Source organism: Podarcis vaucheri (genome assembly GCF_965113315.1).
Source record: "Podarcis vaucheri genome assembly, chromosome: 16".
NCBI lineage: Eukaryota > Metazoa > Chordata > Lepidosauria > Squamata > Lacertidae > Podarcis > Podarcis vaucheri.
In genome coordinates, this window is record NC_138754.1 from 42,730,516 (window position 1) to 42,755,311 (window position 24,796).

A 24,796-nucleotide genomic window follows, 5' to 3' on the forward strand; every position below is an offset into this window, starting at 1 on the left:
ATCTGTGGTCCCGGCTCTGTCCCATAGAAAGAAAGGGGCTGCCTTCCTCCAAGGGGTGGATTTCAGGGCTCAAAGGCGGGAGGGAGGAGGCTGGCACAGAAGCTGCCTGCCCCCGGCAGCTTCCTTCCCAAAGCCTTAGTGAGAGTAGTGCTGGCTGTGTCCCCCCCCCCCCAGGGCAATGGGAAGCTTGCAGCAGGCGCTGGTGTGCTTTGAGAAGAGGCTGGTGGTGGCGCACGAGCTCGGGGAGGCGTTTGACAAGGCCCAGGCCTACGGGGAGCTGGGTGCCCTGCACAGCCAGCTTGGCAACTCGGAGCAGGCCATCTCCTGCCTGGAGCGCCAGCTGGGCATCGCGCGGGAGATGAAGGATCAGGCCCTGGAGGGGAGCGCCGCCTGCGGCTTGGGCAGCATCTACCAACAGATGGCTGAATATGACACGGCCCTGCAGTACCACCAGCTGGACCTCCAGATTGCCGAGGAGACCCACAACGCGGCCAGCCAGGGCCGGGCCTATGGCAACCTGGGCCTAACCTACGAGTCCCTTGGCACCTACGAGAGAGCAGTGGTCTACCAGGAGCAGCACCTGAGCATCGCGGCCCAGATGAATGACCTGGTGGCCAAAACTGCCTCCTACAGCAGCCTGGGCAGGACCCACCATGCCCTCCAGAACTACTCCCAAGCCGTGATGTACCTGCAGGAAGGTGAGCAAGCTGGCGGGGGAGGGGGGCAGCCCGGCCAGGCCCGGCTGCCTGGAAATGTTCAGGAGAACCAAGGCCTTGTGGGCAGTCCCTCCATAGCCTGCATGTGTCCAGGGAGCTCCTTTGAGAAACCCTGACTGGATACAGGGGCTTTGGCCATTAAATCCTGCCGTCCAGTCAGCGCTTCCCCGCGTAGCTCTGCTTGGGGCTGACGTGGGCAGGAAAACAGAGTCGCAGCAGTCCTGCCGTCTGTGTGAGATAGAGGGATAAATCAAGTCCAGAGACAATGCGTTGCTATCTCTAAAAGTGTTTATTTACAAGCCATAAATCAGTCACATTCCATCGGAGCTTTCCGGCATCTTTCCCGTGCTAAAAGCACACACAGTCTCTCTGCTGCTTCTTTCAGTCTAAAGTGAAACCAGCTCTCACAGACAACACAAGACAAAGCCTGTGACGTGTATGGCCCTGCGTCAGGCCCCTCCCCAGATACAGGGCACCAAGGAGTTTTAACCCTGTAAACTCCAAACTCCACAGGGGCGTCCTCAGTGGGGAGGAAGAGGCAGCAGAGGAGGAGCTCAGCATCGTACTGAGGCAGCTGTTCCATCAGGACCAGCATTTCGGCTTGCACGCTGATGTGTGTGTGTGTCCTGACCTCCCCAGAGCCAATTTGGGGGCAGGATGCAAGGAAAGCGCAGAGGAAGAGGGTTTGGGTCTGGGCTTCTGGTGGTGGACAAGCGGACACACCCAGAGGAGGGGAAGAGCTGGGAGCTACTGGAGCCTGGGAGCTTGGAGGGCGAGGAAAAGGAGGAAAGAAGCAGGGGCCCCAGCCCAGACCAAAGACGGGAGTCAGGCTTAGCAGCTTCACCACAGAGACCCCCTGCCAGCTCCTCCAGCGTTTGCTCCACATAACAGACAGAGGCTCCCTTGGGGCTCACTGTAGACAGAGGGAGGGGCGCGACACAGAGGGAAGGGAGGGAAGGGGAAGGTGCAAGACAGTCTGAGCAACTAGGAGTGTATCTCTGGAGCCTCCATGTGGATTCTATTCTGATTCCTTAATAAAACGACTATTGGCAAGTTAGCTGGTCTTACCTTCCCTCTCTCCCTGCAGGACCCCTGAGTAGATTCCCTGCCCAGGAGGCAGCGTGGAAGTCCTGGGGGCGGGGGGGGGGCGGGTCTTGTTCTCCATGGAGCCCTTGCCTGGCTCCTGGGTGTCCAGGGGGGCGGGGGCATTTTCCTGCCCTGCGCTGGAGCTGGGACCCAGGATTTGTGGGCACCTCTTGCATCCTGTGCTCCTGCTCCTCCTCTGGCTCTTGGGGCTGACAAGAGGGAGAGGCAGGTTCCCCGTTCCTGAGAGGCCAGCTGGGCCAAGGGGGCTGCAGGGGGCTGGAGGGGCCCAGTGAGGAGGGTGGCTTCTGGGTCTGGCTGGTTGAAGAATCCGCATGCGTCAGAGAGCAGAGCCCCACAGCTGCTGGGGCCTTCTGCAGCAGGGGGCGAGGCTCACCCTGCCCTTCCTTTCTCCTGCAGGGCTGAGGCTGGCGGAGCAGCTGGGCCGCAGGGAGGATGAGGCCAGGATCCGGCACGGCCTGGGCCTTTCGCTCTGGGCTAGTGGGAATCTGGAGGAGGCTCAGCACCAGGTGAGCAGCAGGGAGCAGGGGAGGAGGTCCCTCAGCCCCTGCAGAGGATCCCAGGTGATCCATGGGCCATGCTCCGTGGTGCCCCACCCGCCCTTGGCAGCCCTGGTTTGGGCAGCTCAGCTGAGCTTCAGGATTCTGCCTCCGCTTGACGGGCTGCCCCCTCCCCCTTGCCCCACAGCTCTACCGGGCCTCCGCCCTTTTCGAGACCATCCGGCGTGAGGTGCAGCTCAGCACAGACTACAAGCTCTCCCTCTTTGACCTCCAGACGTCCTCCTACCAGGCCCTGCAGCGGGTGCTGGTGAGTCTAGGTAAGAGAGGGCAGCACCTGGGGGAGAGGGGCAGTGGGACAGATCTTCCTGCCCTGGGCCCGGGGGGAAGAGTGCTGCAGATTTAGCAGTGCTGTGGGTGGGGAGGGCAGGGTTCTCCTTACCTTCTCGTTCCCACAAGCGTGTCAGGCAGGTGCATTGCTCCGGGATACCCCTCCCCCTGGCAGCATGAGCCTCACGTGTGGCTCCGCCTCCTTCCTCCCCACAGGGCACCACGATGAGGCTCTGGCCGTGGCGGAGAGAGGCCGCACAAGAGCCTTTGCTGACCTGCTGGTGGAGCGCCAGACAGGCCAGCAGGAGTCGGACCCCTATTCCCCCGTGACGGTTGATCAGGTCCTGGAAGTGGTGAACGGGCAGCGGGGGCTGGTTCTGTACTATTCCTTGGCTGCAGGGCACCTTTACAGCTGGCTCCTGGCTCCTGGGGCAGGTAAGTCACAGGGGCGGGTGTGTGTGTGTGTGCCAGGTAGGGCTGGGCAATATATCTGCTTTTCAACATCGTGATATATCACCAGTTTAAACACACTGCTCTTCAGCTGGGAGAAAGCCACACTCGCAGAGCTCAGTTGATGCTGGATTTCAGCATCAGTGTGGAAAGATAACTGCCCAGGGAGGAGAAGTGATCAACATTTTCCAGCGTTACACCGTTGAGTTGCATTTGTGGTGCTGCAGAGGGATTGTTTTGTGCTTGTTGGTGCAGCAGTTTGGTGTACTAGAAGAAGCAAAGCTCACCAGTGTCGAAGCAATGATTCTTCAACACCAACTTCATTGGACTGATCATGTTGTGCAGAGGCCTGATTATCGTCTTCCAAAGCAACTACTCTATTCCAAACTTAAAAATGGGTAGTGTTTAAAGACTCTCGAGGGAAATCTAAAAAAAATGTATAAACACAGACAACTGGGAAACACTGGCCTGCGAGCGCTCCAGTTGGAGAACAGCCTTGACCAAAGGTGTCATGGACTTTGAAAACGTTCGAACTCAGGACGAAAGAGGAAGGCACATTTGGCAAACCCTCATCGTGATCAACTCCCGCCTGGAAACCTATGTCCCCACTGTGGAAGGATGTGTGGATCCAGAATTGGCCTCCACAGTCACCTACGGACTCACTGTTAAGACCATGTTCATGGAAGACAATCTTACTCAGCTATGAGTATTACCGAAGAAACCACCAGCTAAACATCACGATATACCAATATATCACAATATCTGAAATAAGGATGGAGCTATGGACAGGCATTGGTTGGCTTCATGGTTTACATCGCATTGGGATTTTTGCATACCGCACACAAACACGCATCAAGATTTGGGATATATTGCCAGGTTAAAAATTATGAAATTGCTATCACAATATGGACTTTGAATCGGTTTTGGGTTTTATATTGATATATCACCCAGCCCTAGGGCCTCCTGGGTCCTCGCTCAGAGGCGCTCAGCCTTCTTTTGGCAGGGCTGGATGGAAGGAGGTTCCTGGGGGTGCTCTTTGAGGCTGGGGGCAGCCATCTTGGGTGGGATGCCACAGAGGTGAGGGAAACACACCATGGGGCAGCTGCCTGTTCCCAGGAGAATTCCACCCCCCCCCACCCCTTGGCTGACTCACGGCCTCCCTTCCTCCTCCCGTGTAGGCACCCGGGTGCTCAAATGGTGTCCTGGGCTCACCCAGCGAGGGGCAGGCACAGGGGTTCTCTGGCTGGTGAATTGTGACTGCCTCCTCCTTGCAGCTGATCTGCCCCACTGGCGGGCAGAGGAGGAAAGCCCCTGGTTGTTGTGTCAGGGGGCAAATTATTCCATTACGTCCAGAATTGGCCTTAAACTACAAGTGCTATTCCAACCCTACTAACGATTTTAACTGTTTACAATGGTCTTTAAGATAAGTTTTCCCATTACTAAAATTTTGGTCTTCCTGATTTCTCTCTTTTGGTCATTTTAGCCATTTCAGCATAGTCCATAAACTTCATTTGCCATTCTTCTCTGATTTCTTACCTCTGCCCCTCTAAGCGGCCACTTGGGCCCGTGTGGTTCTGGGTCTTCTGCTGCCTTCCCCAGCTGCCTTGGCTGCTTGGACCCTCCCCTCATGGGATGAGAGACCCCCTCTCAGGATTGCTGAGAGGCTCTGCTCTCCCCACTTACAAGCTGGCTCTCCTCCGCTCACCTGCCTTCCTGTGGTTCACCTTTGCAGGTAGCTTAAAGTCCATGGAGAGGAGGTGGAGCGGGCAGAGGTCCCTGCCACACCCTGCTGAGCCACCACTTCCTGGCCTCCATCTCTCCCCCCCCCCCCAGGCTTTCTCTGTGTGGTTTTGCCTGGGGAAGCTGGAGCAGGAGCCTTTGATAGAACCATCCTGTATTTGGGTTCTGAGAAACCTTCTTTATGTGCTGCTTGAAGACACAGGTGACTCCGACAGAATGTGCCTGGGTTAGAATCATAGAATCATAGAATCATAGAGTTGGAAGAGACCACAAGGGCCATCGAGTCCAACCCCCTGCCAAGCAGGAAACACCATCAGAGCACTCCTGGCATATGGTTGTCAAGCCTCTGCTTAAAGACCTCCAAAGAAGGAGACTCCACCACACTCCTTGGCAGCAAATTCCACTGTCAAACAGCTCTTACTGTCAGGAAGTTCTTCCTAATGTTTAGGTGGAATCTTCTTTCTTGTAGTTTGGATCCATTGCTCCGTGTCCGCTTCTCTGGAGCAGCAGAAAACAACCTTTCTCCCTCCTCTATGTGACATCCTTTGATATATTTGAACATGGCTATCATATCACCCCTTAACCTCCTCTTCTCCAGGCTAAACATGCCCAGCTCCCTTAGCTGTTCCTCATAAGACATCGTTTCCAGGCCTTTGACCATTTTGGTTGCCCTCCTCTGGACACGTTCCAGTTTGTCAGTGTCCTTCTTGAACTGTGGTGCCCAGAACTGGACACAGTACTCCAGGTGTGGTCTGACCAGAGCAGAATACAGTGGCACTATTGCTTCCCTTGATCTAGATGCTATACTCCTATTGATGCAGCCCAGAATTGCATTGGCTTTTTTAGCTGCCGCGTCACACTGTTGGCTCACGTCAAGTTTGTGGTCAACCAAGACTCCTAGATCCTTTTCACATGTACTGCTCTCAAGCCAGGTGTCACCCATCTTGTATTTGTGCCTCTCATTTTTTTGCCCAAGTGCAATACTTTACATTTCTCCCTGTTAAAATTCATCTTGTTTGTTTTTGCCCAGTTCTCTAATCTGTCAATGTCGTTTTGAAGTGTGATCCTGTCCTCTGGGGTGTTAGCCACCCCTCCCAGTTTGGTGTCATCTGCAAATTTGATCAGGATGCCCTTGAGTCCATCATCCAAGTCGTTGATAAAGATGTTGAATAAGACCGGGCCCAAGACGGAACCTTGTGGCACCCCACTAGTCACTCTTCTCCAGGATGAAGAGGAACCATTGATGAACACCCTTTGGGTTCGGTCAGTCAGCCAGTTACAAATCCACTGAGTGGTAGCATAGTCAAGACCGCATTTTACCAGCTTCTTTACAAGAATATCATGGGGCACCTTGTCAAATGCCTTGCTGAAATCAAGGTAGGCTACATCCACTGCGTTCCCTTCAGGAGCACTGTCTCCCTCCCCCACATTAGTCAGTTTAAAGCCCTCCTGAGGAGGTTTCTGAGATTTTTGGCAAAAACATTTCTCCCAACCGTTGTGAGGTGCAGCCCATCGCTTGCCAGAAGTCCATCTTCAAGAAACTGCAGTCCGTGATCTAAGAATCCAAACTGTTCCTGTTTACACCATTTGCGAAGGCAGCTGTTCACTTCCACTATTTTTCCCTCTCTCCCTGGGCCACGTCGTTCAACTGGGAGGACAGATGAGATGACAATTTGTGCATTTTATTGCTTCAATTTCCTGCCGAGAGCCTCGTAGTCTCTTTTGATCTTCTGGAGGCTATTGCTTGCAGTGTCATTGGTTCCCACATGAACCAAGAGGAAGGGGTATTTGTCAGTGAGTTTTATGATTCCTTGCAGTCGTTCAGTTACATCTTGGATCTTAGCCCCGGGGAGACAGCACACTTCCCGAGACATCTTGTCAGGCCCACAGATCACTGCTTCTGTTCCCCTCAGTAGGGAATCCCCTATCACCACTACACGCCTCCTCTTAGGTTTGGTCGGGGTTCTTCCGTGAGCTGTCCGTTCCAAGGTCGCCTGCACATTCCCTGAGGACTGACTTTTCTGCTCGTCTTCATATACCTGATCGACTGTAATGAGGGAGAGATCCTCAAATGGAGTCTGCTCTTCGTCTTCCATGCTAGGGGAGAGGACCTCAAAGCGATTGTGCATTTCTAAACAATCAGAATGAACCCTGGGCCTCCTACTTCTTTGAGTCACGTTTCTCCATATATCTGGCTCCTGTGTTGGTGAACTAGCCTCCTTCTCAGGGGAGTCCCCTGTCTCCTCCTTGGTGGAGACGGTGTGCTCTGTTGCTTCCAAGAAGAGCTCCAGCTCTCTAATTCTTTGGAGCGTAGCTACATGTTCCTCCAGTTGCTGGACTTTGTCTTTTAAGAGGGCAATCAACATGCAATTGCTGCAGGTAAAGCTGCCTGCAACCATTGGCAAGATGGCAAACATTGTGCAGGAACCACAGGCGACTGCAGCTGTTCCCTCCCCCTCCATCTTGAGAACGTGTCGTTGGGGGTGGCTACAGCGGTCCTCCATCATAAAAAGCGTGAAGACAGGACAAATAACTCCCCCCACAAAAAAACCTAGGTCTCCCCCAACAGAGCTTATCTGAGGCTCCTCTCCCAGCAGCGCTTGTTCAGCTTCCTCATGGAAGGCTGTCTGCTGCAAAGCAGGGGGTGGGGCGTGGGGGTCCTGGCTGCGCCCTGCAGAGCCCTCTTTCCATGTCAGTGGCAGTTCCTCGTATTCTCTCCAGATGCAGGAGGTGAGGAAGAGGGAAGGCGGCCGTTTCCCAGCGCGACCTTCTTGCGGGGAGGGGGTCTGACTGCCTGTTCATTGTTGGGAATAACTGAGGCTTTAAATCTTCCTGCCTTTTCCCACTTGCAGGCTGAGGAGCAGAGGCCCTTCTCCCCCTGCACGCCCAGTTGCAGCGGAGACGGAGCAGGGCCCGTCTAGCAGGTCTTGGGAGGAGGAGGAGGAGGTTTGGGCCCCTTGTGGCTCTCCTGATGTGGGGACTCCTTTTCAGGGATCTTGAAGTTCCACGAATGCTACCTGGGCGAGGGCCCGGCTGAGGCTTCCGGAGACTTCCAGGAGAACACCGCCAGCCTCCAGGCAGTCACCAGCTCGGCTCTTGAGCACCTCAGCGCCAGTGTGCGGGAAGCGCTGGGCGTGGACTCTTACTACATGCGGTAAGGGGGGGGGGGGCTTCAGGGGCAGAGGAACCATAGAGAAGAAGAGGGGCAGCTTTCTCCCGGCAGCCGCCGCCCAGGAGAGTGCCCCTTCCCCTTGCAGGCTCAGAGGGGATTCTTCCTGGCTGAGGCAGTTCTCCAGCAGGTCCGTCAGGAGGTCCTGGGGCTGCCAGGGGGCGCTGCCTGTGAGGATTTGAGCCAAGGGAGCCCAGGAACACCCCCGGCATTCCAGCTGGGAGGAAGGCAGGCTGCTTTGGAGGCTTCCCGGCAATTGGGGAGATTTGTGAGCCAGTGGGAATGGGATTCCTTTCCTCACAGCTGCTGTCAGAGCCTGCCTGGAGTGCAGAGGCTGCAGCCTGGTCCTTGCAGAACCTTCCTGTCCCGTGAAGATCCTGCTCCATCCTGAGCCTCTGCCTGCCTGCGAAGGCTGCTGCCTTGGCATGCATAGGCCTTTGAGCCAGTTGCATTCATCGGGGGCAGCGGTGGCGGCTTAGGGCTCTCCATGGCCAGCCGAAGAGGGGGAGGTACTCCCTTTTGCAGCAGAGGCAGGAGCTCCCTTCCAAGCCCCCACCCTGAGCTTTCTGGCAGCAGCAGGAAGATTCCTCCACCCTCTCCTGCAATGTGCCTCCTAGTTCTCTGCTGCTGGGTCTCGTGGCTCTGCTGCTCCCCAGTCATGCCAGCAGGGCTGGCAGCAGCCCCTGCTCGGGGGAGGAGGGCAGGCCAGACCTCTGAGCCCCCCCCCCCCAGGAGTGTTGGCTGCCCTGAAATCTGTGTTGGGAGGAGAGTGGCATGCAGATGGGCTCTGTTAATTGATCTGTACTGGTCAAATGAAGGCGGTCAAGCCAGCTGCATTCTGAGAAGGGCAGCTGCAGTTGAAATTACCCCAAATGTGCTGAAGGGGAGGTTTTGAATTGTGACTGATTGAAAGCATCATGCTTTTTGCAGGGGGGCGGGGCAGAGAACAAGCTGGAATTTGAAAAGCAAAAACTCACCACAGCTGTTCCTTTTGTGTTGTTTGCCCAGCTCTTTCTCTGGGCCCTGCTTGCTGCCCCCCCCCGGGTGTTCTCTCAGTTCCTTCTGACATTCCTGCCTCTTGTTCCTCTGCCAGAGCCTCGGCCAGCAGCGAGACGGAGAGTGAGGCAGGAGACATCATGGACCAGCAGTTTGAGGAGATGAGCCACCAGCTGGACTCCACCTCGGACCCCACTGGCTTCCTGAGGATGGTCAGCAGGAACAACCTCTTCAACAGGTAGGGTGAAGGGAAGAGGAGAGCCCTGGGGGCCCCTGCCCTGCCCCCCTCGTGGGGCTCTCTTCAGCCACCCTCCTTCTCTCTAGCCTCTCGGTTTCTGCCTGCCGAGACCCCCCCCCCACTTCGGTGTCCAGGGGTGGGGGCAGAAGCAGGCATTCAGACGTGGCTTGGGCAGAAAAGTGAAGCCACATGGGTGGGGACTGGGCTTCCCCCTCATTCCAGCCCATTCAGGAACAACAGTTACTTTAGACAGTTACTGAACATCCACAGTGCAATCTTTGTTTAAAAGCAAAACAAAAACACAGCCAAGCTTGCTTCACTACTTTAAGAACATGAAATGTATCCCTGAAAACAACCATTTAGTATATGTATGAAATTTAAAGATATACCATAAATCACCTCTCACATGAGTATTGTGTGTATATGCAAAATCACATAAAGTCTAGAAAACAGTAAAAAAAGAAAAGAAATAGCTGCACTTATCGGTGAATGTGGCTCTTCATCTTCCTCCCCTCCTCCTCTTCGCTGGATGTTGCTTCAGGGTTGACCGATAGCCAGAAAAAGTGCTTGGCTGTGGTTCAGATCCAGAGGTGGGTTGCATGGGCTCATTTGGTGATGGTGCTGCTGGGTTCTTGACCAGGAACGTGGTGATTGGCAACTGCCGCTGTTGTCTCTTGAGTTTGTCAAACATTTCCTAGTATGCAACCCCGCGGATTATCTTCAGGCTGCATTCCATGGAGGGGGTCAAACACTGCAAGTCAGATCATTTGCGTGCATTGTGACTTGGAAGAGGTGAGAAAATTTCTGCAGGTTCCCACATGCTGGCTCCTCCTGCTCACCATCCTCAACCTCATCCTCACATTCTGAACCTGATCTGACCAGCTCCTCTCGCTCTTCAACAGTTGATGCCTGTTGGTGCTCAGTTAGCCCTTCCACTTCTTCCTGGATGAGGCCAAGAAAGCCATCCCCTGGCCATCTGCACGGTGTCCTCCACCTGGAAATCCCTTGAAATGTGTGTGCATTCCTTCCACAAGTTCCTCCAGTGTGTGCTCACTGTTTCAGGCGTGACTGCATCCATGGCCTCTTTGATGTAAGTAATGCAATGGGCAATGTTGATGGACTTCCAGCATGCCATGAGATCAAGATCTGGATCAGCATCAGTTGTGTTGATCATCCAGCAGAAGGTGAGCTTTGTGTGAGCAGACTTGAAGCAGCAAATCCCATCATGATCCAGATGCTGGATGAGGGAGGTCTCATCGGCCGGAGGAGAGAGACAGCCTCAACCTCGCTGTATGCTCAGCAGAGTGCCTTGCGGTGCCCAAGAGCATCGTCCTCAAGCAGCGGCCGTTTGACCTCCAGGTTCTCCTCCTCAAGGCAATGCCGCACTTCTGGAATGAAGCACTTGTGGAGCCAGGCCAGATAGGATGAAGAAGTCACCCAGGCCTTTTTGTTGGATTGCCAAAGCACAAGAAGGAGATTCTTTTTCTTTGAGAAGAACCGTGTCTTGTCTGCATGGAAGACTTGCTCTGGAAGATGCGCCCTTTAGCTGCTCAGGGTATGCGTTCGTAGCCTCTTTGTCTGCAGATGCAGCTACCCCAGCCGTGCAGACATTTTTTAGGCTCAAGCAATGCTCAAAGCTGTTAAGCCAGCTGGGGCTGCCTTCATAGTCCTTGGCAGGCCAGTCTGCATCTGTGGTGGAAGGTTGGAAGTGCCTTTTGCCACAAGGCACTGCCATTCCTAGGAGTGCATTTTTGGCTCGTGTCTTCCAACCGCACGTTCAGTGCCTTCTCTGCCTTCATCAAAGCCTTGTCCCATGCCTGTCTGGGCACCTTTGCAGTGAGTGGTGTGCTTGCTGCCACAGCCCCACAGATCTGCTTCTCATGCACCTTGATGGCACTTATGCTGGACGCATTCCATCCATAGTTGCCTGCTGCTGTCCACATGGGCCTGCCATCCCTCAGGCAGTCCTGCACAGCCACCTCCTCTTTGAGCATCGGGCCGCTCTTTGCTTCTTTGCTTCTTTGGTTGTGGTTCTTGTTATACTTATTTATACACCACCCTTTTCCCTGACAGGGACCAATGGCAGTTTACAGCTAAAAATTAGAACAGCTAAAAACATAGGGAGAAAAGCAGTCATTAAAAACAATTGAACATTGATAGAGTTTAAACTACCATATTTTTTGCTCCATAAGACTCACTTTTTCCCTCCTAAAAAGTAAGGGGAAATGTGTGTGCGTCTTATGGAGCAAATGCAGGTTGTGCAGCTATCCCAGAAGCCAGAACAGCAAGAGGGATTGCTGCTTTCACTGCGCAGCGATCCCTCTTGCTGTTCTGGCTTCTGAGATTCAGAATATTTTTTTTCTTGTTTCCCTCCTCCAAAAACTAGGTGCGGCTCTCCCACAGCTGGCGGAGACCTTGCCTGCACCCAGAAGCTTGGGGCACGCTGAGCTCCGCACGCCCCAAGCTTCAGGATTAGCGCAGCGCTCCGCTAGCCCTGGGAGAGCCGCGCGGCTCTCCCACGGCTGGCGGAGACCTTGCCGGCACCCAGAAGCTTGGGGCACGCTGAGCTCCGCACGCCCCAAGCTTCGGGATTAGCGCAGCAGTCCGCTAGCCCTGGGAGAGCCCCGTGGCTCTCCCACGGCTGGCGGACTGCTTGCGGGCACCCAGAAGCTTGGGGCGCGCTGAGCTCCGCACGCCCCAAGCTTCGGGATTAGCGCAGCGCACCTGGGGGAAAATAAACCCCCCCTTTATTTCCCCCCCAAAAAACTAGGTGCGTCCTATGGGCCGGTGCGTCTTACGGGGCGAAAAATATGGTAAATCCGTATTGATTCATTTTCCTTTTGACCCACCCTCCCTCTCAGCCTCCAGGGTCCAAAAAGTTAAATCAGCGAAAAATGTGATCTACCCATAAAAGGCTTAATTTTGTTCAAAGGGTAATTAACAATATATCCAGGTGTTTGAGACAGAGCAGCTGTGTCGGAAGGAACTTCGGCAGCAGCTCTAAGGTTTTGAGGTTGGGAGAATAAGGGGAACAGAAACCATCAGTACTGCAGTAAAATGGAAGAAGGTTTTTTATCTGGTTTAGAAATAGTTTGTAGACTCACAGTGTTACCATACAAAAATGAAGTAAATGTTTAAAGATTTAAAACACAAAAAATAAACATTCTTACAACAATGTTGTTGTGGTTATTTATTAAATTTACATACTGCCCTTCACCTGCAAATCCCAGGGCAGTTCACAACAGAACCCCCCCCCAAAAAAACGGCAAAACTAAATGCAGTCGTTTTACCGGCAGCAAAGGGGCCCGTCCAGGTCTCCATCCTGGCGGCAGACGTTCTGTGGGGTCCTGAGCTGGACCTGCCCCTTTCCTGGAGGGAGAGGCTCTGTTGCCCTGGGGCTGGGGGTGCCTGAGGAGCCTCTTCAGCCCGAGGCCACATTCCCTTCTGGGAGGGGAGCAGAGGCAGAGCGATGGGGGGGGGGTTCCTTTGTACTGTGGCTTAGCTGCTGGACACAGCCAGAACCAAAGGGGGCAGGCTGAGGAGAGTCCCAAGGCAGCACCAAAAGAGTGGGTGGGGAGGGAAGCAGCACCTTGCAGGGCCTGGAAGAGCCTGCCAGGCCCCCTTGTTCTTCATTAAGCTGTGCCCCCCCCCCAACTTGTCCCTGGGATAAATTCTTGGTCTCACAAACAAGGCAGGAGGGTGGAGAGGTGCTGCCCCCTGCTGGCTGTTCAGAGCCTATGCTGCTTCCTCCTCTAGCATCTCAAACTCATCTCCGTGTGGTGAGCAGCCATGAAGTCTGGGCCCTTTGGGAAAGGAGAGGGAGAGGGAGCCTCACTGGGCAGTGCCCGCTGCCCCCTCTCCAGCCAGGCTTAGGAGATGGACCTCCTCCCTGCCCCCAGCCAGCTTGTGGGGCAGACTGAAGGGATCGGCTGTGGTTGGCATGGGCGCAGAGGGAGCTGCCTCCATCCTGCGGGTTCTCGTCAACTGGGGCTTCAGCTGCCCTTGAAGTGGACCCATGCCATTCTCCGCAGGTCAGAGCTGGTGGCTGGCTGCTTCACTCAGCCACTTGTGCTCAGCTGCAAAATGTCCCCCCCCCCGGAGGTTGTGCCAATGCCATGGGGCATGGGCTAACTTCTGGAGAAGAAGCAGGTGCCAGGAGGTCCTGGCACTGGGCTGATCTGCCCCCCAGCCCCTGCCTCCTGTTGCATTCCAGCCAGTGCCCATGGGCACCTCAGGAGGGGCAGCAGAGCCCTCCACTTCTGCAGGGCTTTTGGGGTGCGTGTGCCAGAGGGGTTGGGGTTCTAGACCTGCAATGCTGTCGCTCTCCCCGCTCTCCACAGGAGCTGCCAGAGCATGAACAGCCTCTTCAGCGGAGGAGGCCCAGCGTCCCCAGCCAAAGAAGCCGCCTCCTCCTCTTCCTCCTTGCCCCGCCGGCTCAGCTCCTTCGGCAAGTCCCCCCTGCGCTCCCTCTATGACCTGCTGATCGGGCCCATGGAAGGGGTAAGTCCTGGGCAGTGCCTCCCTTGGGATAGCAAGCCCCCTCTGGACACTGCTGGGAAGCAGGAGGGGGGTTGCAAGAGGGTCCTGGTGGGGCGAGGTGGGGTGGCTTCCCTTTCTGGGATTCCTCCTCTTTGGCCTGATGTGAGGGTAAATGAAACCTGGTTGGCCACCAGATTTGTCCCATCCCAGAAAGGAGAGGTACAGAGCTGAAGTCTTCCCTGCCTTCTTCCTCCTGGCCACCTGCTGTGGTGGCGGCGTCTTGTCAGGGAGAGTCCTGAGAGAGACCCGGCAGGCAGGCAGGCAGGCAGGCAGGCAGGCAGGCAGGCGGGAGAAGCGGGGGGCTCTGTCTCTCCCCCCAGACCTCCTTCTCCCGGGCCTTGGGGTCTTTCGTTAGCCCTGACCTGGGTCCCCTCTCCCCTTGGCGGGGGGCGGGCGCAGGAGGGAAATGCAGCTGAGCCTGGCTGTGAAGGTGCTGTTTTAATAATTCTGAATGGCTTTGGTTTGTTTTGTGCCGCCCCAGGCACCTTTGGGAGGAAGGGCAGGTGTGTTCCTGTGTGTGTGTGTGTGTGTGTGTGTGTGTGTGTTCCAAAAGATCTCTGCCTCCTCCTCCTCTCTCTCTCTCCCTCCCTCCCTCCCTCCCTCCCTCCCTCCCTCCCTCCCTCCCTCCCAGGGCCTGATGCACTCCAGTGGGCCGGTCGGCCGCCACCGGCAGCTGGTCCTGGTGCTGGAAGGGGAGCTGTACCTCATCCCTTTTGCGCTCCTCAAGGGCAGCTCCTCCAACGAGTACCTGTACGAGCGCTTCAGCCTCATTGCAGTGCCCTCCCTCCGCGCCCTGAACCCCAGCGCCAAGGTAGGCTGCCTGGGCCCCCACTTCTCCTCCGCGTCCTCTGGGCCCTGGGAAGCTGGTGGGGCAGAGCCGCCCCGTTGCTGTCCCATAGTGGCAGGGAGTCCTACCCCCCCATCCCTGCCTCCCTCATGTGACCCTCCAAGACCCCCAAGCCACTTTTGTTCCAGTGGCAGGAAGGTAAAGCCCTGGGTCTGCCCCCCTGTTCTTCCTCCTTCCACCCCACAGCTCCCTGGCCCGCTTTGCCATGCTAGCAGCGCCAACCAAGGACCTGCCAGGCCACAGCAGCACATAGAGGGTGCAAGTGCCCAGTTGGGAGGCAGTGAGGGGGCGAGGGAGTTGGTGTGAGCATCCACCCCTGGGGAAGGTGACGCAGCCTCTCCTTCTGCCCTTCCAGAGCCAGGCCAAGAAGGGTCCCTCGGCGTACGGCAGCTCCCCTGCCATGGCTGCCGTCATCGGCAACCCCCAGCTGCCCCCCTCGGTGATGGACCGCTGGCTGTGGGGGCCCATGCCCTCTGCCGAGGAGGAGGCCTACGCAGTCGCGGAGCTGCTGGGCTGCCAGCCCCTGGTGGGCAGCATGGCCACCAAGGAGCGGGTGATGAGCGCCCTGGCCCAGGCTGAGTGCGCCCACTTCGCCACCCACGTCTCGTGGAAGCTGGCCGCCCTGGTCCTGACGCCCAACGCCGAGAGCCTGGCGGCCGGCAGCAAAGGGGCCTTCGGTAACTCCTACACCATCCCGGAGTCTCTGCGCATGCAGGACGACACCAGCGACGCAGAGAGCATCTCGGACTGCCCGCCCCTCCAGGAGTTTCTGCTCACGGCAGCCGACGTGCTGGACCTGCGCTTGCCCCTCAAGCTGGTGGTGCTGGCCTCCTACCAGGAGTCCAACGGCAAGGTCACGGCCGACGGCGTGATTGGGCTGACGAGAGCCTTCCTGGCGGCTGGCGCCCACTGCGTCTTGGTCTCCCTCTGGCCGGTGCCCACGGCCGCTTCCAAGGTGTTTGTCCACAGCTTCTACACGGCACTGCTTGGAGGCCTCAAGGCCAGCGCAGCACTGGGAGAGGCCATGAAGACGGTGCAGAGCAGCAAGCAGTTTGCCCACCCCTCCAACTGGGCAGGTGAGGAAGGCTCCTGAACATGGCGCCCACCCTAGACCAGGAGGTCACTGCGGCTGTGAATGTCATGAGCCGAAGGTGGCGCTGGCATAGCTTGGGGGGCTGGGTGCTCCCCCTGGCCTGCCCTCGCCGTGGGTCAGAGAGGGTGGCTCTTACCCCTGAGACCATGTGCAAGGCAAGCATGGCTAGCCCACCCAGGAGGCAAGGTGAGGGACTGCCTCAGGCGGAAGGATCCACAGGGACAGCAGATCTCACCTCCAAGGAATGGCAACGATGGCACATTCCTTGGAGGTTGGATCTGCCACCCACGCTGCCTCTATGTGGCCTCTTGGCGAATCGGAGGGACTGCTGGTCTCCGAGCACTCCTTGGGAAGAAATGGCAGGGGCTGCCTTTGGGGGTCTCTAAGTCTCAGCACCGGCCCGGCGTGACTGAAAGTGGGCTGCTTTCCCCCCTACAATGCCCTCTGATTCCCACTTCAAGTGATTTTGCAACCCCCACCTTGTTTCCAAAGCATGTCACCTTCACTCCCCCTTTGTTCCCTGGCAGGAGGGGGCAGCGTTTTGTGGTTTGCCTCGGGTGCCAAAATGCCTTGGGCAGGCCCTGAGAGTGAGACTTGTCCCCGCTGCAGGCTTCACGCTGATTGGGAGCGACGTGAAACTGAACAGCCCTTCCTCTCTGGTTGGCCAAGCCCTGACCGACATCCTGCAGCACCCAGAGCGGGCGCGCGATGCCCTGCGGGTCCTACTCCACCTGGTGAGGGCGCAGCCGCTGCCTCAGAGGAGCTGAGCACGTGGGTGGCGAGACAAGCGGCAAGGAAGGGGCTGGCTGTGCTCACCTCAAGCCTTGAGCTTCTCTGGGGGCTCTCGCCGGATGTGGGGCATGTGGAGCCCCTCAGGAGCCCCCCTCTAGCTTGGGAGGCGGGAGGGAGCTCACACACTCTGCTTTGCGCATAGGTTGAGAAGTCCCTGCAACGGATCCACAGCGGGCAGCACAACTCCATGTACACCTCCCAGCAGAGTGTGGAGAACAAAGTGGGCGGGATCCCAGGCTGGCAGGCTCTGCTGACCGCGGTGGGCTTCCGGCTGGACCCCCCGGGCAGCGGGCTCCCCGCAGCTGTCTTCTTTCCCACCGCAGACCCCGGAGACCGTCTCCAGCAGTGCAGCACCACGCTCCAGTCCCTGCTGGGTGGGTGAGGCTCGGGCAGAGGCTGGGCAGGGCAGCCTCTGGGCCGCTCTGGGGCACCCTCTGGGGCACCCTCTGGGCCTGGGGTGGGGGTGAGGGTGGGGCTTTCCCCCAGAGTTGATGGGGCCTCTCTGCCTCTCTCCATGGCAGGTTTGCCCAATGCTGCCCTTCAGGCCCTCTGCAAGCTCATCACCGCCTCTGAGACAGGAGAGCAGCTCATCAGCAGGGTGAGTGGCGTGTCACCCCCCCCCCCGAGGCCCCTCTGGCAGTGATCACTGGGGCCAGACAAGGAGCGCTGCCTGACGCCCACCGTGCTGCAAAGGGACACCATCAGGCTGCTGCCTGGCTCTAAACACCTCTCTCTCTCTCTCTCTCTCTCTCTCTCTCTCTCTCTCTCTCTCTCCCAATTCTCCTTTCTGCTTCCCAAAGGCTGTTAAAAATATGGTAGGAATGGTGAGTATCAGAACCCTCCCTTCAGCCCTCTCTCCCACCCTGCACCTGAGTTCTGGGGTGGGGTGGGGGGCAGCCTTCTGCTTCCCTCCTTTGTGTCCTTTTCAGCAGCAGCAGCAGCAGCAGCAGCAGCAGCAACCTTGCTTTCCACCCTTTCCCCTGGAGCAGCACATTCCTTGCTCTTTCCTTCCTCCTGCTCCTCCCTTGGCTGGCCTCCAGAGAGGAAGGGGGCAGGGGAGGGGGAGGAGAGTCGAGCTGGGTTGGCCTGCCTCTAACTGCTTCTCCTTCCTCCTCCTCCTGCACTCCAGCTCCATCAAGTCCTGGTGCAGCTCCAGGTGGGAGAGAAGGAGCAAGATTTCTCCTTGGCCCCCATCCAGGTCTCCATCAGCGTCCAGCTTTGGCGACTGCCAGGCTGCCACGAGTTCCTGGCAGCTCTAGGTAAGGCAGGGGGTGTGCCTTTGGGGGGCCAGCCGGGAGGCAGGGCAGGACAGGTCCTCCTGCTCCAGGGGCTGCCCACTGGGCCCCTCCCTGTGGGCTCCCGGCCTTAAGCCGCGTCTTGCTTGCAGGCTTCGACCTGTGCGAAGTTGGCCAGGAGGAGGTGATCCTGAAGACAGGCAAGCAGGCCAGCCGCCGGACGATGCACTTTGCTCTGCAGACGCTCCTCTCGCTTTTTGGTGAGGCTTCTGCCTGGGAAAGGGGCGCCTTGTGGCTGGGATGGTGGGCATGGGAACACAAGCTTCCTGCACGGGGAGTGTCCTCCAGCAGCTGCCCAAGAGATTGGGCGAGGGGCACCAAGGGCCTAGGAAAGGAGGGCTGGGTGCCACCGCTCCTTTGCTCAGCTGTTGCTCTGGAGCTGCGCCTGGTCTTTTTGGCAAATGGCGACCATGCCTGGGTGGCCGGCAGGACAAGCAGCAGCAGCTGGAGATACTGGCACCAAATCCTCAAAGGAGGGGTGGGGTGGGGTGTCTGCCAGCAGCATGTGGCCCTTGGGGGTTCCTGAGTGGGGACTCACAGCTTGGCTCCAGGGGGTCAACCCCAGTAAGAGCGCTTGAGGCTGTTCCTCTCTGGGGCCCCGGGAGCACCCCTGCTGCCTCCTTGGCTTTCATGGCCCTCTCTGCTTTCTCTAGATTCCACGGAGCTCCCCAAACGACTCAGCCTGGACAGCTCCTCCTCCCTCGAGTCGCTGGCCTCTGCTCAGTCCATCTCCAACCCTGGGCCGCTGGGCTACCAGAACCCGCCATTCTCCCCGCCATGCCCTGACAGCCTGGGCTCCGACGCCATCTCCGTCTACAGCCTCAACTCCATCACGTCTTCCATCAGCTTTGCTTCCAAGCCCGAGTGTGGCGTGGCGGAAGGGGGCGGCTCCAGGGGGCGCCTGGACCCCGAGAGGCCCAAGAATGCCTATCCGCAAAGGGCTGCCCCGCCCCACGGGCAGCTCTCGCCTCCAGGCAGTGCTGTCCCCAGCAAGGAGGAGGAAGACGACGAGGAGTATGAAGGCTTCTCCATCATCAGCAACGAGCCTCTGGCGAACTACCAGGACAGCAGGCGGGGGCGCTTTTCCCCTGACCACAATCCCTCCCGGACTCATAGAGGGAGAGGCGTTGTGGTCTCGGTCAGTTCCAAGGGGAGTGTCAGCTCTCCCAACTCCCCTGTGAAAATGGCTCTTATTCCCAGCCCAAACTCCCCTTTCCAAAAAGTTGGGAAACTGGCCAGCTCGGACACTGGCGAGTCGGACCAGTCCAGCACTGAGACAGACAGCACCGTCAAGTCCCAGGAGGAGAGCGCGCCCCCGCTAGACCCTCGCGAGCTGGCCCAGAAGATCCTGGAGGAGACACAGAGCCACCTCCTGGCTGTGGAGCAGCTGCAACGCAGCAGCCAGCTGGCACAGAGCAGCAGCAGCCTGGATCCCCTCCCCAGAGCCCCCCTGCTGCCCACGGGGCGTGCCTCCTCCTTCCGCTCCTCAGAGACCAGCGCCTTCAGCAGGCCTCCGTGCTCCGGCCACAAGGGCCAGGCCTCCCCTGCCCCCCTCCGGCCAAAGCCCCCTGCCAGGAGCTCCTCCCTGCAGAAAGTCAGCTCTGGCTACAGCAGCCCCACCACCTCCGAGGCCTCCCACCGAGAGGAAGGGGCTGGCCCCCACAGCAGCCAGCCGTCCCCCAGCTCCGAGCCTCAGGGGGGGTTCCTGCCCGGGGAGCAGCAGCCTCTGCTGTCCTCACCCTTCCGACTCAAATACCCCAGCTCCCCCTACAGCACCCACATTTCCAAATCGCCCAGGAACGCCTCCCCGAGCTCAGGGCACCACTCCCCGGCCGGCAGCACCCCCTCGCCCGCTCTCTCCTACTCTTCCGCCAGCTCTGCCCGCTCCAGCCCCGCCGACGCCCCCTCCCTCGACAAGCTCAAGATGGCCGCCATCGATGAGAAGGTGCAGGCCATCCACAACCTAAAGATGTTCTGGCAAAACGCCCCTCAGCACCCCACGGGGCCCCTCAAGATCTTCCGGAGCTCCTCGGGGAGGAGGGACGTCCTCAGCTTGCTGAACTTGTCTCCGCGGCATGGCAAGGAGGAAGGGGCCGACAAACTGGAGCTGAAGGACTTATCTGCCCCTCGGCCACTTTCTTCCCCTCAGAGGGGTGCCCCCAATGGACACACCAGCCCCCTGGCCCCCCCGGCACAGGCCCCAGGCCCCACCAGCACCCCAGGCCCTGGGCGCCCCGCACGGCTGCCCTCTGGGAATGGCTACAAGTTCTTGTCGCCAGGACGGTTCTTCCCCTCCTCCAAGTGCTGAAGCCCCCGGCCACCTCCTCTGCTGGTCAGGAGCCCAGGGCCTTGGACGGGGCAGAACCTCGGGCAACGAGCTGGGAGGTGTGGGCAGAGGCGGATCCAGGTGCTCAGTGAGCTGTGGATCGGTGCCAGCTGGCAGCTTGCCTCCTCTCAGTGCCCCCCCCCCGGGTGCCGGATACCAGCTTCCAGAGTCACCAAGGACTGGCGTGGGAGGAGGGTGTTCTAGCAGGCAAGATTCACAAACAACTGTCTGTGGTGAAGAGGTACAAGCCTCTCTTTTGATGCTTCTGGGGAGGTGGGTTGCTAGAAGTGGGTTGGCGCTGCCCTTTTCTGGGAGATGCAAGTGTGGTCTTGTGGTCGCCTGCCCTCCAGGGGTCTTCTCTGGAATGACCAGACCCCGCCTAGAGACCTTGTCTGGCTGGGACTGGCAGGAGGATCCCTTGTGTGCTGGAGCTGGCGCAGAGTCAAACCACAGCAGGCTCTGTCCTTTGCAAACGATGACGCGACTCTGCTCTGGGGCAGTAGCTGCTGGCCTGGAGGTCCAGGGCCCCCCATCTGGCACCAGGCCTCCTGCCTCCCTTTGCCACCTTGCCTCCTCCTGGGGGTTTCCCCTTTCTCACCTGATTTGGGTCAGACACCAGGCTCCGCGTCCCAAGCACAAAGGAGAGGTCCCCCTGCTCCTCTCCCCACCTTCCTCCCCCACATCCCTATTACTGTGCCAGGGGCTTTGGGTTTCTGAAGGCAGGAGTGTGGGGGTTGCCAGGAGTTGCCCAGCTTGCCAGCACATGGGGAGCAAGTGTTGGGGTTCCTCTCCTTTCTTTGGTTTTCTTTCTTCACGTTTCCAAGCTATGCAGCTGCGAGGGGAGGGGGGAGCCTTCGTCCAGGCCAGGAGACGCAGGCGGAAGCCAGAGAGTGGAAGACAGAGCCTTCGGGGTCCTGCCCATTGGCTGGTGGGTGTGGTGGGCCTGCCCCCCAAGGCCCAGCCTCTTCCCTTGTGGGTGCGAGCTCTCGGGAGCACCTCTTGGTCTTCGTCTATGCAAAGCCACTCTGCAGGCAGCTGCAGGAGGTTTTCTGCAAAATCTTGGGAGGGCCTGTAGCCCCACCCCTGCAGCCTGCAGAGCTTCTGTGCTTCCTTCCTTGCTTGCTTCTTAGGCAGAAGTCTAAGCAATGGTGCTTTCATGGGCTGCCGCCCTCCTCCGCCCGCTTCCTGGTGGTGCCAGGCGCTGCAGCCTCCAGCCTTCTCAGAATGCCAGTTCTTCCCTTGAGGCGGGAAGAGGGGGCTCCCTGCAGGGCCCCTTTGGCCTCAAGTTCCACGTTCAGCAAAGCCTCGCCCCTCTGCCCCCACCCTGGCTCTCACCTCTCTCCTCTGCTCCCCGTGAGGAGGAATCGACCAGGTTTGTCGCTTATATGGGGAAATTCAGGAAGGATCATATCTCTGCACCCCAGGAATCTGTCCCCTGTGGAGCCCCTCCTCGTTGTTCGTCCTCCTTGTCGTGTTTGTGCATGTCTGAGTGACAACACTGCTTCTCACAGTGAGCAATAAGCGTTCGGTGTGATGCCACGTACAAGTCCCCCCCCCCCACTCTCTCTCTCTCTCTCACACACACCCCTCGCCAAGAGAGGGCCCTTCCATTTGACTCCAGGCGGCAGAGGTCCCTGAGCCACCTGGGCTTTGGTCTCTGTGGGGCCCAGAGCTGGGCAGAGCATGCTGCCCGCTCCCCTCCTGCGCCAAGGCCCTCGCCCAATCTAGGGTCATGCTGGAGAACTGAAAGGTCTGGGGGAGGGTGGTTTCCAAAGGCCCCTCCCCCACCTGCTTGTGTCCATTGGGGGCCTTGTGGGCAGGATCCTGGCACACACACACACAAAGACACATGCTGCCTCCCTGCCTCTCCAAAGCTGGCTGGTCCTCTGCACTCTCTGATCTTTATGCAGCGTTGCCATGTTTGGCCTATATGGACTTTTTTGTAAATTAAAACTCCCGTTTCCAGACAGCATTAAACTTTTTATATTACGAAGTTTACCATGTAAAAAGAATTTCATATTTTTATTGCAATTCCTAAGGCATTTTGCCGCCTCCTTTGTGATTTCCTTTGTGTCTATTAAAGCATGAGATCTCTCAGCTCCTGTGTTCCTTGTCTGACATAACTGGCTCTTGGCTTCCCCAGCAGCGGACAAAGGAGGGTGGGGGAGCTTTGGCTGCTGAGCTGGAAGTGGGGAGTAGCAGCCACGGCTGTCCTGCACCTCGACTCTGTGGGGCCCACCCCTTCCTTCATCCTCTCTCTCTGACCCAGCATGGGCTTCCTTCTCCAAGATGCAAGAGGGGTTCAGGTCTCCCCTCGAACTCTGCCATTGAACAGGATGCCAGGCAGATGTCGGGCCCCCTCTTGGGAGGAGCCCAGCAGCTTGCTTCCACTCCCACTCAGACTTCCTCCCAGCTCCTCCTTCCAGGGCTGCTTTCTGCTGGGAAATTGTGTTGCAGCCCCAGGCTGAGCAAGGGGGAACTGGCAGCCGCCTGTTCTCGCAAGGGCAGCCACTCTGGCCCCTGGCACACGCAAAGGCACTTGGAGGGCCAGGAGGGGGTGGGGGGTTGTTAGGATGAAATGTTGTTTTTTTAAAAAAATAATATTTATTAAATTTCCAACATATTAAACACAACACTGCAAAAAACCAAAAAAGAAAAAACATGCAATACAATACAATACAATACAATACAATACAAAATAAAAGAAACAAACAAAACAAAACAAAACAAAAACCATTTAAAACGCAATCCAATTTCAACATCTTATCTTTCTTTCCCTTATTTCCTCGACCTCCTCACACCTCCCTTTTTGTATTCCACTTCTAATAATTGTTTCAGCAATTCCTTTCCATCTTCCTCTGTTTTCTATCCTATAATTGTCTTAACACATTCTAACCTTATTTTTCCCTTTAAAGCTCTATTAATCTATTTATACTTAATTCCTTATAGCATTTCTACTAAAGCCATATAACTTCATTCCAACATTTTTCTAACATTCATTAATTTTACAGTATTTCTGTAAATAGTCTTTAAATTTCTTCCAATCTTCTTCCACCAACTCTTCTCCCTGGTCTCGGATTCTGCCAGTCATTTCCGCCAATTCCATGTAGTCCATCAACTTCATCTGCCATTCTTCCCTGGTGGGTAAATCTTGTGTCTTCCAATATTTCGCGATGAGTATTCTTGCTGCTGTTGTTGCATACATAAAAAATGTTCTATCCTTCTTTAACACCAATTGGCCGACCATGCCCAGGAGAAAGGCCTCTGGTTTCTTGAGGAATGTATATTTAAATACCTTTTTCATTTCATTATATATCATCTCCCAGAATGTCTTAATCCTTGGGCACGTCCACCAAAGGTAAAAGAATGTACCTTCAGTCTCATTTCCAACATTTATTATCGGGCAAATGATAGATTTTTTCAAGCTTAACTGGTGTCATAGAATCATAGAATCATAGAGTTGGAAGAGACCACAAGGGCCATCGAGTCCAACCCCCTGCCAAGCAGGAAACACCATCAGAGCACTCCTGACATATGGTTGCCAAGCCTCTGCTTAAAGACCTCCAAAGTAGGAGACTCCACCACACTCCTTGGCAGCAAATTCCACTGTCGAACAGCTCTTACTGTCAGGAAGTTCTTCCTAATGTTTAGGTGGAATCTTCTTTCTTGTAGTTTGGATCCATTGCTCCGTGTCCACTTGTCTGGAGCAGCAGAAAACAACCTTTCTCCCTCCTCTATGTGACATCCTTTTATATATTTGAACATGGCTATCATATCACCCCTTAACCTCCTCTTCTCCAGGCTAAACATGCCCAGCTCCCTTAGCCGTTCCTCATAAGGCATCGTTTCCAGGCCTTTGACCATTTTGGTTGCCCTCCTCTGGACACGTTCCAGTTTGTCAGTGTCCTTCTTGAACTGTGGTGCCCAGAACTGGACCCAGTACTCCAGGTGAGGTCTGACCAGAGCAGAATACAGTGGCACTATTACTTCCCTTGATCTAGATGCTATACTCCTATTGATGCAGCCCAGAATTGCATTGGCTTTTTTAGCTGCCGCGTCACACTGTTGGCTCATGTCAAGATTGTGGTCAACCAAGACTCCTAGATCCTTTTCACATGTACTGCTCTCAAGCCAGGTGTCACCCATCTTGTATTTGTGCCTCTCATTTTTTTTGCCCAAGTGCAATACTTTACATTTCTCCCTGTTAAAATTCATCTTGTTTGTTTTTGCCCAGTTCTCTAATCTGTCAAGGTCGTTTTGAAGTGTGATCCTGTCCTCTGGGGTGTTAGCCACCCCTCCCAGTTTGGTGTCATCTGCAAATTTGATCAGGATGCCCTTGAGTCCATCATCCAAGTCGTTGATAAAGATGTTGAATAAGACCGGGCCCAAGACAGAACCCTGTGGCACCCCACTAGTCACTCTTCTCCAGGATGAAGAGGAACCATTGATGAGCACCCTTTGGGTTCGGTCAGTCAGCCAGTTACAAATCCACTGAGTGGTAGCATAGTCAAGACCGCATTTTACCAGCTTCTTTACAAGAATATCATGGGGCACCTTGTCAAATGCCTTGCTGAAATCAAGGTAGGCTACATCCACTGCGTTCCCTTCATCTACCAGGCTTGTAATTCTGTCAAAAAACGAGATCAGGTTAGTCTGACATGACT

General features: G+C 56.6%; 1 protein-coding gene across 1 annotated transcript in view; it reads left to right on the plus strand.

Moving 5' to 3' along the window:
- TTC28 (tetratricopeptide repeat domain 28) overlaps nucleotides 1-20,223 on the plus strand; it is a gene marked incomplete at its 5' end in the record, with an annotated part of 127,668 nt that extends 107,445 nt beyond the window's left edge. Inside the window, 16 exon segments of the mRNA XM_082203750.1 lie at nucleotides 175-698; nucleotides 2,220-2,329; nucleotides 2,508-2,637; nucleotides 2,864-3,082; nucleotides 7,829-7,991; nucleotides 9,100-9,240; nucleotides 13,581-13,740; nucleotides 14,411-14,590; nucleotides 14,982-15,702; nucleotides 16,329-16,453; nucleotides 16,654-16,885; nucleotides 17,033-17,109; nucleotides 17,312-17,335; nucleotides 17,641-17,770; nucleotides 17,899-18,006; nucleotides 18,460-20,223. Of these exon segments, the coding sequence (XP_082059876.1) occupies nucleotides 175-698; nucleotides 2,220-2,329; nucleotides 2,508-2,637; nucleotides 2,864-3,082; nucleotides 7,829-7,991; nucleotides 9,100-9,240; nucleotides 13,581-13,740; nucleotides 14,411-14,590; nucleotides 14,982-15,702; nucleotides 16,329-16,453; nucleotides 16,654-16,885; nucleotides 17,033-17,109; nucleotides 17,312-17,335; nucleotides 17,641-17,770; nucleotides 17,899-18,006; nucleotides 18,460-20,114 (4,699 nt within the window). The 3' untranslated portion in view covers nucleotides 20,115-20,223.
- Between the last annotated feature and the right edge of the window lie 4,573 nt (nucleotides 20,224-24,796).